We start from the raw sequence: 13019 nt of genomic DNA on the forward strand, positions 1-13019 counted from the left end.
TAGGCAGCATACAGGTAAGGGAATATTAAAAATACGCTCATAACTTGATGTGGTTAAAGTACCAAAAGTTTAAAATGGAGCGTAGACCCTGACATTTTTTTTTCTCTATTGTGAACGCATAGCGAGGCAAGAAATGGTCGAGATTCCGGACAAAGTGCTGTTATGCAGTGATGATACGCTACACTTTGTAATAAAGTCCAGTTTTAGCAGACTACAACTGCTCCTCTAGTCAATGGTCAGGATACATTTTAAAATAATAGTCCTCCCCTTTTAGAGCTCTAAATAAATCAACCCTGCCCTATAGTTCTGAGCTGCTGAAACTTTATAAATGCCTGCCACGTTCTCTTAGATCCTCTGACCAATGTCTGCTGGTCATTCCGCACACGCACTTTAAAGACCAGAGCGATCGAGCTTTTCAAGCAGTGCCCCCAGACTGTGGAACGCGCGTGCCACTTTGCTTGGCACTTTAAACTCTGTGGAGCCTTTTAAAAAGCAGCTGAAAACCTTGTGTTTAGACAAAGAACATATATATATATAAAGATATATCATATATAGAACATTAATTGTTTTATGTTTTGATGTTGTGTTTTGATGTGTATATGTAGCAGTGGTGTTCCTTGTTTTAAACACATGATTCTCCTTTTTATCGTGATTTCACTGTGAGCACTTTGTGAATCCTTTCTGTGAAAAGTGCTATATAAATAAACTTTACTTACTTACTTACTCTTCTTCCAATTTATTATGAAACCCAGGCTTTGACAGATGCGATACGAGATGTACCGTCTGTAAAGCGACTTCCTCCCTGGAGCGAGCCAGCAAATAGCAGGTCGTCCAGAGAAAACCACACTCTCATCCCTCCTCTGTGTAGTGGCTCCAGCCTTCTCTACACAAAAATGCGAGGAGCCAGGAAATATCCGGACGGCAGACGATTGTCTGGTCTGATATTCCCTGAAATGAGAAAACGCAGGAATTTCCTTTGTTTCGGGATGATGGGTACGTGGAAGTATGCATCCTTCAGGTGGAAGTGAACCAGTCGTCCTGGTGAACACATTCCAGCACCTGTTTGATCGTCAGCATGTGGAATACTGACAGATCGAGGATGTCTCATTCCCCCAGTCTTTTTCGGGATTTAGAAAAATAACGGGAGTGAAAACCCCTGATTTTCCTCCCTTGGAGGAACCCTGGAAATATCCTCTTTCAACAGGAGTTCCAGCAGCTCGGATTGGAGCGCAAGACATAGCGGCTCCAGGGACATGCTGCCGTCCACGTGCTCCTGGACGGGCCAATCGTCCTCGTCGGCCGCAGCAGCGAGAGCGTCCGCTCTTCGCTTCCTGTCGGCTGATGGGAGACGGGCACAATGTGAGCAAGCGACCTGCTGGCTGAGAGCCGCGTCCACGTGCTCTGGCCCCAGGCAGGATTCGCACATTGCGTGCTGGTCATAGCTCATGATATATCCTGAGCCACGCGAGGGACAATTTCGGACGCAGTTGTTGCTCATGATGTTTAATGTTTCTGTGCTTCAGTAATTGCCGTGGTTTGCTGAAGAAAAGAGGGAGCAGATTGCCGGGCCTCCTTCCTATTTATACCGGAAGGAGGCCCGAGGGCGGGGCCCACCTTGCGGGTGGGCGTGGACTACAAGTGTTTCAGTGCTGCGCGGGTGCGCAGGGGGATTACCCAATAGCGAAATAGAACAACAACCTGCCACAGATGTTATTTTAAACAGATATTGACATTGGCTTTAATTATACATAATATTAACGTGTCATTTCTTGGTGAGATTGTTCAAGTGAAATGATCCCTATAATCCTAGTTTCTTTCTCAGAACATTTCCCTGTTTTTTCACATACAATGGACCTATTTGCTTTATCGTCCCTGTTTAAATTTATGAAAAATACTACTTTCGGCAATTTATCTAGTTTTATTTTTATAAAAAATGTGTCATATCCGATGACACTGATACTGCATTACTACATTAATACCAAGATACATTTTGGAGGATTATAATTCAGAGTCATCTCCCGAATTCATACATAACGCACGATACAGTGTCTCATCTCGTCTCCTTCTTTAAAAGATAGTTTGTTAAAATAGGCACCCTGCATTAGAGGACACTGTCAGGAATGAAAGAGTCACATGATCAGTGTTTCTTGCATGCCTCTTACCTCGCTCTGCATGTCACTCATCTCTCTGGCGAAGCTCGTCTCTGACGTGTCGGGCAGAGAGGAGTAGAGGGAGCTGGACGCCTCCTTCTTCCCACTCTCCCTGTACTTAATCTGGAGAAATGGAAATCGAGAAAAAAGTGAATAATCTTCATGAAACTATTTAATTCCCCGTGTTTGTGTAGAGCATTGAACCCACCTCACTGAGGAGCTGAGTGCTCTCTTTAGCGTGCTGAGTCTCCAGAGTTTCAGGCAGCAGAGAGTACAGGCAGCTGTTCACCTCCTTCTTTCCTGCTTCCTTATACTTTGCCTGCACACATCAAAACCCCTTTTGGTTATTAAATATTACAGCTAATTACAGCTGCATTTCTAAATCACTCCTGCACAATCAGCCTCTCTGTTGCATGTTTGCATCAAAGCTCTCTGCAGGAAGTCCTTTTCTATTCTTTTTTAATTGAATTCATGTTTCACAATCCAACAGAAAGCGAATAACATCACTAGAAGGTGTGATATTCTTCCGTCACAGTGCAGAATAAGTTATTACAATTATGCTATCATATAAATAACTGCAGGAGCCTCTGCCTTTAAAAATCTGACATGTTTTAGTGGATTTTCCATGAAAGCTTTGGATGAGAGTGAAGAGTACTTCACGAAGAGGCTCAGCACATAAAGAGTTCTTCACTGTAACTATAGAACAGTAAAATACCCTCTACCTTTTATTTCACACTGATACAGCGTTCTGTTGAGGGACAAAAACTGGATTTTCTCTTCCTTTCCTGCTTCCGGTAAAAAATAAATACATTTGAAAAGGTGTTTGGTACCTGGCTCTGCAGGTCAGTCAGCTGTTTGGCCAGCTGAGTCTCGGTGGTCTCTGGGAGCTGATGGAACAAAGTGCTCTGATTCTTCTGCTTCACTCCTTCCTTATACTTTACCTGCAAGAAACAGGACACAGTGTCACATTGATTTAAAAAATATACGTCACATTTTACATGGGCAAACTTATTGGAAGATACGACTAAATGAGTTGAGTGTCAGCCTACTGCCAAAGAACCCTGTACCTTTAATAAAGTGCTTTAGTTTGTCCAGTTTATGCTACTTCCTATTTCATTGTACAGGGAAATGTTGTACTTGCTGCACTACAATTATTTAACGGCTATATCTTCTGGCCTATCCAAGGAAATATCAAAATATAAGCGAAACAACAGTATTTCTATTTATTTATCTATAAAATGTCAGAAATGGTTGCATGCATACCTCACTCTGCAGGTTTGTAACCTCTTTAGCGTGCTGCGTGTCGATGGTCTGAGGCAGCAAGGAGTACAGGTTCATGCTCATCTCCTTCTTCCCCTCCTCTTTATACTTCACCTGGACGAATAAAGAAAATGGAGACAAATTAAGAGCAAAAGTATAAATATAAGAAGGAAAGGGAACTGAGTTACAGAATAGACAATTTAGAGAATACAAATAACAGAAGTAGTGTTTCCTATAAAATAATTGAAAATGCTGACATTATTTTAGCTTCGTGAGCTTATGTTCAACATGTGGATACATATTTATTATTAATACAATGGTCTCTGTGGTGTTAATGTGGTCTTTGTACCTCACTGAGGAGCTCGGAGACCTCTTTAGCGTGAGCCGTCTCTAAGGTCTCGGCCAGCTGGGAGTACAAACACGAGTTCACCCCCTTCTTACCCGCCTCTTTGTACCGCATCTGCAGAAGAAGAAACATTTGTTTTAATGTGCTGTAAACTATTAAAATCTTTACAAAAATCAATAGTCTCCAAGGATCAGTAAATAAGAAAGATGATTAAATGATTATTCATTACCTCACTTTGCAGCTCTGCAACACTCTTAGCAAACTGCGTCTCCTTGGTCTCTGGGAGCTGAGAATAGAAACTCTGAGAGATGCTCATCCTGCTGCCCTCCTTATATTTACTCTGAGAGAGGAGAAACATATCTGTCATCAGGAAAAATATAGATTTGATTGCAATACGTTGTAAGGAGTATTGGGAAGAGTTGAACTCTCATTGTCATACATTTAATCCATCATTTTTAGGAGGTGTAATATAAATAAAATCTTACTTCCTAACTTGTTCAATCAAACTTGAATGTACACTTCAAGTACTTTTAAATACATATATTGTTAGATTTGCGTTTGATTATCACAGATTGGGGAATGAAGGTTTCACAAGCATTGTACAGGAGTCAAAATATACACATAACCATACTAGAATGATATATATTTATAGAGTATCTATAGAATGCACAGTATAAAGAAATACTTTGGAATACAGTATAATAAACCAAAGTAATACAACTAAATAAAACTATATACATTTTTGTAAAGAATGCAATGAGATAGTGTGGATTTAAAGATGTGTAAACTGTGCAGGATCATGGCTGGAATGTTTGAGACATTATGAACTGCTGGATCAAAACACAGTCTCGCCTGGTTGTGACCAAACAAACTAAACTCTCTCTGTAGACAGTGTTTACCTCGCTCTGCATTTCCGTCATCTCTCGTGCGAACTGGATCTCTGAGGTGTCGGTCAGCTGGGAGTACAGAGAGGAAGGAGCGCCTTTCACCAAAAGACTGGGCCGACAATTCACCTGCAGGAGAGAGAGATGAGTGCTGAGTGTCACTACTAAGACTACATTTCCCAGAATTCCTGTGGCTTCCCTTCTATGTCTGTTTCTATGTACCTCACTCTGCATCTGGGACATCTCCATAGCGTGCTGTATTTCTGGAGTTTCTGGGAGTTGGGAGTAGAGAGAGATGGAGGCCCTCCTCTTCCCGTCTTCTTTGTACTTTTTCTGAAACAAATCACTGTGTGTCAAAATAACATTCACTCAAGCACTATACTCATGACGGAACCTTAATGTTGTTGACAGTTTTCAAAATCTCAGTTTGTTTTGGGAAACAAAGAGATTATGTAATGTTTTTAGCTGATTGCAATGTGTGTACCTGCCCAGGGACTGCAGATGGAAATCTTAAACTTGAATTCATATTTCTGTGTTTGCTTTATGTATTTAATAATTTGCAGCCCCAAACCTGCGGTTGCAGCATTAAATAATCTTAATGTGTTAATGCCCACTCTGGGTTTATCTGATGAAATATGTTGAAAATCAACCAAAAAAAGATATACCTCGCTTTGAAACTGGTGTACGGTTTTGGCCAGCTGCATCTCAGAAGTTTCTGCCATCTGAGAGTACAAACTGCTGCTCATCTCCTTCCTCCCTTCCTCCTTGTACTTGTTCTGAGGAGCAGACAGAGTTTCATCATAAGTGGATCATTAATTCATCCAAGATGTTTTCCATTCATCCATCTATCTGTTTATTCATTCATCCTCTAGGTATCCATTTATATCCACTTTTATTCATCTATCAAACATAGACCCATCCATCATCTTTCCCTCCATCAGTCTTTCATTCATTTTTTAAATAATGTTAACTGTCCATCCATCCTTCCCTTTATGAAAAACTCTCCATCCATCGACACCATAAATTAATCCTTCCACCAATGAATACATTATCGATTCAACCATCCACCCATGTGTACATTTTGTATCCATAGCGTTATTCATCAATCGATGTATCACGTATTCATCCTATCTTCAGAACACATCTATTCATCCTTTCATGCATTAATCCATCCATCCCGTCTGACCTCACTGAGAATCTCCGTCAGCTCCTTGACAAACTGAGTCTCTGTGGTTTCTGGCAGCAGAGAGTAAAGAGAGGGGGACATCTTCTCTTTGTACTTCAGCTGGAACACAAACACAAACAGTCACTTTCTCCACACGGTAGAAAGTGTTTTTACATAACTCAGATAAATACTGTAACTATAAGTGTCAGTACGTCGCTCTGCAGCTGTGAGGCCTCTTTGGCGTGTTGAATCTCAGGGGTCTGCGGCAAAATGGAGTACAGAGACATGGACGCCTCCTTCTTCCCCTCCTCTTTGTACTTCGACTGAAACACATTTCAGAAAGAAATATCATGGTGATGGATCGACATAATTTTATCCTTCCATTTCTAGACATAAAGAGTGTTTATTTTAGAGAGTGAGGAGATCTAGGCTGCTTCTTGCTTCTTGAATGGGCTGATTAAAGGTTTATAATGCATTACGTCACATACACTCCTCATTAGGTGTGTGTGTGTGTGTGTGTGTGTGTGTGTGTGTGTGTGTGTGTGTGTGTGTGTGTGTGTGTGTGTGTGTGTGTGTGTGTGTGTGTGTGTGTGTGTGTGTGTGTGTGTGTGTACCTCAGATATCACGGCACTGATGTTCTTGGAGTGGATGAGTTCGGCTCCAGGAACAAACAGACTCTGACCCCTCATCTTCTCAAAGTCCTCCTTATACTTCACCTGCAGGACGCAAGAGAAATGTGGGTGCGGGTGTGTGTGTGTGTGTGTGTGTGTGTGTGTGTGTGTGTGTGTGTGTGTGTGTGTGTGTGTGTGTGTGTGTGTGTGTGTGTGTGTGTGTGTGTGTGTGTGTGCGCGCAAGCTGAACTCCTGTTGAACTCTATCCTCAGGAGGACGATGCGTTGGATGTTTTGCAGAGTCGTAGTCTCTCTCTTTGTGTGTAGCATTAATAAATTACGTATAAAAACGGCTGCTATGTCTAAAACATTTAAAAGATGCACAAATACCAGAGCATTCACATAAGGGGGAAGATAGATCAAATGCACAGAACATGTAATATAAATTGCGTTCAGGTGTCTTCATTTGATTTAAATTATGTTTAAGATGAAACACTGCTTTATACGATTTGGAGTGTTGACAAACTTTTGTTAAATTACTTTAAAGCATTTTAATACAAATGAAGGCCTCTTTTTTAGATAACTACTATTAAACATGTTTGCTTCATGTGCTGTTTTTCTTCATCCATAAAATGAATATAAATGTCCTTTAATAAATGTAAATTGCAATAACCAAAATAAAGAAAATAGAACATATATTATTTGGGAGAGGTAACGTTTTACCAAAAATAATCATTCATAAAACGTTTTGTGCCTATTGAAGTGAATGCAAAAGGCCTTCAATACATTATTTCAAATGATAATATTAGACACATTTTAAATAAAAATCCTACTTTTTATTTATAATGTTGAAAGATTGATTTTAGACATTTAAAACTAATTGGACCTTATTTTAAATGAATAAATTCACTACATGTTCTCTGCATGAGCTGTCTCTTGGCATTACAGCAGCATGAAGCTAAACTTTAAAGAGGCGTGCGTCTCCATGGTAACAACAAGATCTCTGAACTGTTGTTCAACGACTTTACATTTTCTTGCTCAAAGTTTATCTTCGCAGCAACACTCAGAAACACATAAATAAAAAAGGTTAATTTAAATAATGAATAATTTAAAGAACTACTACATTATGCCAGTAACTATGGAAAAATAGACATTTTAAGTATATTTAAATGAGGCAGAGAGACAGGAAGAAGGATTTATAACGTGCGTTCACTTGATGAGTCATTCTGCAGTTATTCTGCCAACTTTGACTCACAGGGAATCAATCTCTCGCCTCCCACATGCTGCACCAGCGTCACCCTCATTCAGCATTTCACTGCTCTGAAATACTTCACATTTTTCAACATCTCCTCGGGTTGAAAAAAGGCCAGTCATTGCCCCTTTAGAGGGATGGTTACCAATAGCAACCCGGTTAATATCAGAGGCAGCAGAGGACGTTCACACTCAAGAAGATTTTGATTCACGAGGTGAAGCTGCAGCAGATATTACACACCAGAATATCTGGGTCACCATCACACAGATGCAACACTGCGCTCACCATGGAGGGGATTCTTTGGATATATTACTGTTGGATTATCTCAGGTTATTTCTTCAAACCAGGGCTTGAAAAAATATCAATATTTCATAATATCATATAACATATTTTATTATATAATAGTATGTAATGTTATATAATAGTATATTATATTATATATATTCTATTTTAATTATATTATAATATTTTATGATATCATATTATATTATGTCAGCATTATACTTCATTTTCACTGCATTTCCAAGAAAAATGTAGTAATTTTCGACTGTACTGCTGTTTTGGGTATTATATCGATATTATATCTTTATTGCGATACGAGACTAGCTATTCTCATAAATCTGGATATTGTTGTTTGGCATAAGTTTTGTTTTTCCAAGGGGTTTTAAAGGCAGCATTACAGTAAAGTGGTGTTGTGTTCTAATAACATATAATGTGTATGATTTGTCTTTACCCACTTAGTCATGATATCCACATTACTGATGAACATGTATCAATACTCTAAGTGTGTAAAGATTTTTGTGAAAGCACAGCTCTTCTTTTTATAATAAATGAAACTACAATTTATTAGAGATATTTGTATAAATAACAAAATGATCTGAGAGTGACTTACTTCACTGACGATCAGGCTGCACCTCCTGTTGAACGCAGGGTCAGGAAGAGGAGGCTTTTCATCAGAGGACACCTAAAAAGCACATACATGCACATTTGACTTCACAATTTTGTGCAGTTCATCTGTAAAAATATCCACTTTCTGATTGAAGGAGCCTCTCTGTTTTAAACCATCATAAAATATAATCTCTGTTGCACCTATAATTAGTAATATTGCCAAACTGAATTATCTCTTATAAAACTGAGATGTTGAAATCTGTAAGGAGCCTTTTCTGAATCATGCAGTGTTAATCCTTCGCCTCCTTTATCAGTTCCTAAAAGCCCCAATATCAGAGGCTAATAATGGTTTCACTAATCCTCTCTAAGCCGTATGAGAGCTGCAGTGTCGAGGAATACATCTGCACTTCATCAGGAACAAAACCTCAAAAACATTCAGCTGCAGTTTGGAAACAATGTGTGGCCTTTTGGAATTTGTCCCTTTACACAATTCAAACCATCCTGAAATACGATCATTAAAAAGCTGAGACATCATACGAGCACAGCCACCTCAGTGTGATCTAAAAGGTAACTCATTAATTAGCTGTCTTCTCACATGAACACAAAGCAGAGGAATGTTTTCCACACGAATCAAGTAGTTGTAGGAACCCACAGATCTTTGAATCATGAATTTCATTTCTTTGGTTTCTAATCTGATTATTTTTAGGATTTATTGAGCTGAATAAGGACTTTTGTTGTTTATGTTGAGTTTTAAAAGTCAAACTCACCTCTGCTTCCCAGGATCCCAGAACCTTCTTAGCCTGAGCCTCATCTTCCTCTCCTCCTTCCTCATCTTCTTTAGCTTTCTCAGTTTCCTCCAACGTCTCCTCCACGATCGTACTTCTTGTAGTTGCGGAAAAAAACGTTTTCGCAACCAGGGTCTCCTGCAAGGACTCTCCTGTCTCCTCCTCTCCTCCTTCCTCCTCTCTCTCCTCCTTGCTTGGTTTCTCAGTTTGCACCTCCACCTCCATCCTCTCCTTCTCCCCGGTCAGAACTTCTCTCCTCTCTGCAGCTGGAGTCTCTTCTTCCTCCATGTCGTCACCTCTGAGGAAAAAACGCATTTGACTTGCTATGCTGTTTTCATTTATTCATGCAATTCCTAAAAGTACACATTTTAATCTGACATATAATACAAATATACTGTATATACTGTACTACGTGATATTTGGTCTTATCTTTTGATCTATATAGCTTTTGTTTCTCCACAAAGAATCATCCAAAAGCAACACTTTGAATCTCGTGTTCACCACATATGTGCTAATAAAGAAAGCTCAATCATAACCATACATTATTTTGAATGAAGAAAGGCCTGACACGTGAACAAACTGACTAAAACTTCAGGCTTCATCTCACAGACTAACTTTTCCGCTCAAGGTGACATTTTCAGCTTCATCAAAGTCATCGTGTTAAATTCCTCAATGCTCGGCCTTCCTTTTCTTTAAGGTCATCAATCAGAGGTCAGTAATCACCAGCCTCTTCACAAACATTATCCTCTTTAGCAACCTATCATCAAATGAGCTCAACGTTACACTCACCTTGTCCGATTTAGGGTCTCTTAATAGAATTTTTCTCTCCAAGCGTTGCTTATTGTTTTCTCAGTATCTCCAGATGCCCTCCTACTAGAGAATTGATGTCACTATTTCGTCTCCTGAAAGCTTTAGATGCTGTTTTACAGATTTTTCTCACTCCTCAGTCTTCCTTAACGTCTAAAATCGACTAACGTCCGCCTCATGTGATGTCAGTCTGTCTTCTGTCGCTCGTTGGGAACTTCTTATCACTTTTAACGTCCACATTTAGCCCCCTACTCAAAACCTTATCACCACCGTGCCCTTCATCCAAACACAGTGCCAGGCTGGGTACAGTGTGTGTGTGTGTGTGTGTGTGTGTGTGTGTGTGTGTGTGTGTGCGTGCGTGTGTGCGTGCGTGTGTGCGTGCGTGCGTGCGTGCGTGCGTTGAGGGTTGAAGGTGAGTTCGGAAAATATCGTAAGCTGAAAGGAATGCTCTTGCAACGTTCCTTTTTTTACTAGCTGTCCTGCATGTGTGTGTTCAGGTGGTAATGGTCATTAAGACAGAGTGTGTTTGTTTTAACACAACACACACTGACTGACTGCTGACATATCTCTCAGGTAAATAAACACTCAAGCAACAAGCTTTAGGGGCAGGAACGGATACAAAAGCCCCTTTAGTGGCTAATGTTAAGATTTCTTATTCCATTTAAAAAATAAAAATTAAGTATCAACAGAAAGAAAGTTCAAATTATGTTTTTACTTTTGCTTTAAAGTGAAGTTTATGTAATCACTTCAGTGCATTGAATCCACTTTCTAATAATTCCCGATGTAATATACGTTTTTATTTGTTATTTTTTCAGTGAAGCTACCGTTTCTTTTAGTTTAAAATACAAAAGGAGGTCTCACATTTCAGGGGAGCATGGATATATCACTCTTTTATGACAATCTTTAAAGCTAATGTGAAGTGTCCTATAACCTGTTTTTAAAGTTTAGAGCCTGAAATGTAGCTTACTGAATTGCAAACGCTGTGAGATGTAGAGCAATGCAATGATTGGGGAGATTAAGGGTAAAGGTATGTACACAAACTAATGAAAATAAAAGCCATTACTTCTTAACCTCCTCTGTGTGGTTGTTGACATTACTCACCATAAAGATGAATAGTATTGCGACAGAGTCCTGACAGCAGCAGGTATCTGGCAGTGAGGAGCGTCAGATGGCAGCCGAGGTAAACAGGACAGCGCCCATCTGCTGATACACAACGAGAAGCTTCACAACAACAACAAGAAAATACAAATGTATCCACAACAACAATAGCAACAATGAGAGAACACTAATTTATCCTTAACAGCAACACGAAAACACAAATGTATACTAAGCAAAATTAAGAAAACACTAATGTATCCTCACCAACAACAAGAAAAGGCATATTTGTCCACCAAAACAACAAGAAAACACAAATGTATCCTTAACAAAATCATGAAAACACTAATTTACCCTTAACAACAACACGGAAACAATAGTTTATCCATAAAAATAACATGAAAACACTCTTATCCTAAACAACAACAAGAAAAAACAATTTATCCTCAACAACAACACCAAGAAAACACTTATTTATCAAACAACAACAAACAGGTGATGAAGAGGTTATTCTGCATTAAAGGCCTTACAAAATCTGAGAGTGATATATCCCGAAATCAAAACAGAAACATTTAAATATCTGGTGGGCAATTCTGTGTTTGATGACAATAGACATATATTCGAAATGAGTATCACCCCATCTATAAAATACAATTTGTAATTATTCTGCATGAAAGAAGCATCAAAAAAAGAATTATTGCATAAAGTAACATTTCGGTCGACTTTCCACCTCCGCCAAATGTAGAGTGTATTTTGTGCGATTAATCTTTCTAATCTGTAGTCACACCCACAATAAAGCATAAAAACAGAGACTCATCCTGATTACAGAGGTCTTTAAACACAACATGGCTGTCTGAATAACAGCTGAGTCTGCAGTAGACCTCTGGGAATAAATCTGTCTCTAGTCGGTGCTAAATTAAGAGACACAGCTTTCAGGTGGTGAAAAAATGAAAAGGAAAAAACCTCTCTGTTTCTCTCTGCGTCACAGATAATACATTCAGAAACACACAAAGCTGTGATCTCATCATGATGGTTCTTTGGCAGGGAGAACACACTGCTCTGCATGCAGAAACTGACGATGAATGCTAATTATGTATTTTCTGTGAGATCAGGAAACATTTTTAAACATAAATTCCACCCTCTACTCTCTCTCTCTTCGACCTTGAGAAGAGCGGAGTAATCAGATAAAAGTGTAGGGCTGTTGAATATCACACAGAGAGAGTTAATGTGTGTGAATTAATTAAAGTGAAGCTAATGGAGATGAGAGAATCCGGGGTGTATTACCGCGGCGGAATAATGGGATCACTCAGTCAGGTAAAGAGAGGAGAGGGGAGAGAAACAGAGAGCACAGAGGAGAGGACAGAACAACAAAGGGAAGGAGAACAGGCAGGAGGATCAAATCAAAGCCCAAATGTGATTTATTTTCTACTTTAAGATCAAATAAATGTTTTTGGAGCCCCAAAGGACAAATGTATGTGTTACTTTAGCACAGGGGAAGACACAAAAAACGTTTTAAGTATAGAAAATAAAAACAAGAATATAACAAATAAACTAGAATAGAATACTTTTTTTATCCCATCTTTGAATCTGTGTCTCACAAAGTGACCTACAAGTATAGTACATTTAAGATTAAAATATTAATAACATCTTCTACTGCACACCAGAATAGTTCATTGTAATGTTTTTTTAATGCACATAAATGAATGTTTAATGTGCATTTCATGCTTTTACACCAACATTCTTCCTGTTTTTATATGATCAACTGCCAAGGCACACA

At 39.1% G+C, this 13019-nt stretch overlaps 3 protein-coding genes across 5 annotated transcripts in view; 1 reads left to right on the forward strand and 2 right to left on the reverse strand.

The window, feature by feature from the left end:
• LOC104966244 (nebulette-like) overlaps positions 1-9565 on the reverse strand; it is a 130983-nt gene extending 121418 nt beyond the window's left edge. The window contains exons 1-4 of the mRNA XM_010795428.1: positions 9323-9565; positions 8560-8631; positions 6420-6521; positions 6021-6128 (exon numbers count right to left, since the gene is read on the reverse strand). Of these exons, the coding sequence (XP_010793730.1) occupies positions 6021-6128; positions 6420-6521; positions 8560-8631; positions 9323-9565 (525 nt within the window). The remainder of the gene's footprint in view (positions 1-6020; positions 6129-6419; positions 6522-8559; positions 8632-9322) is intronic.
• The window catches only part of gtpbp3 (GTP binding protein 3, mitochondrial), a 633967-nt gene that overhangs the window by 342507 nt on the left and 278441 nt on the right, over positions 1-13019 (forward strand). The gene's annotated exons all lie outside the window — the stretch shown is intronic.
• LOC104966243 (LIM zinc-binding domain-containing Nebulette-like) overlaps positions 1-13019 on the reverse strand; it is a 161463-nt gene that overhangs the window by 127238 nt on the left and 21206 nt on the right. The window lies entirely within an intron of this gene.

This window comes from Notothenia coriiceps, unplaced genomic scaffold, assembly GCF_000735185.1.
Source record: "Notothenia coriiceps isolate Sejong01 unplaced genomic scaffold, NC01 NC01_scaffold00037246, whole genome shotgun sequence".
Taxonomy (NCBI): Eukaryota; Metazoa; Chordata; class Actinopteri; order Perciformes; family Nototheniidae; genus Notothenia; species Notothenia coriiceps.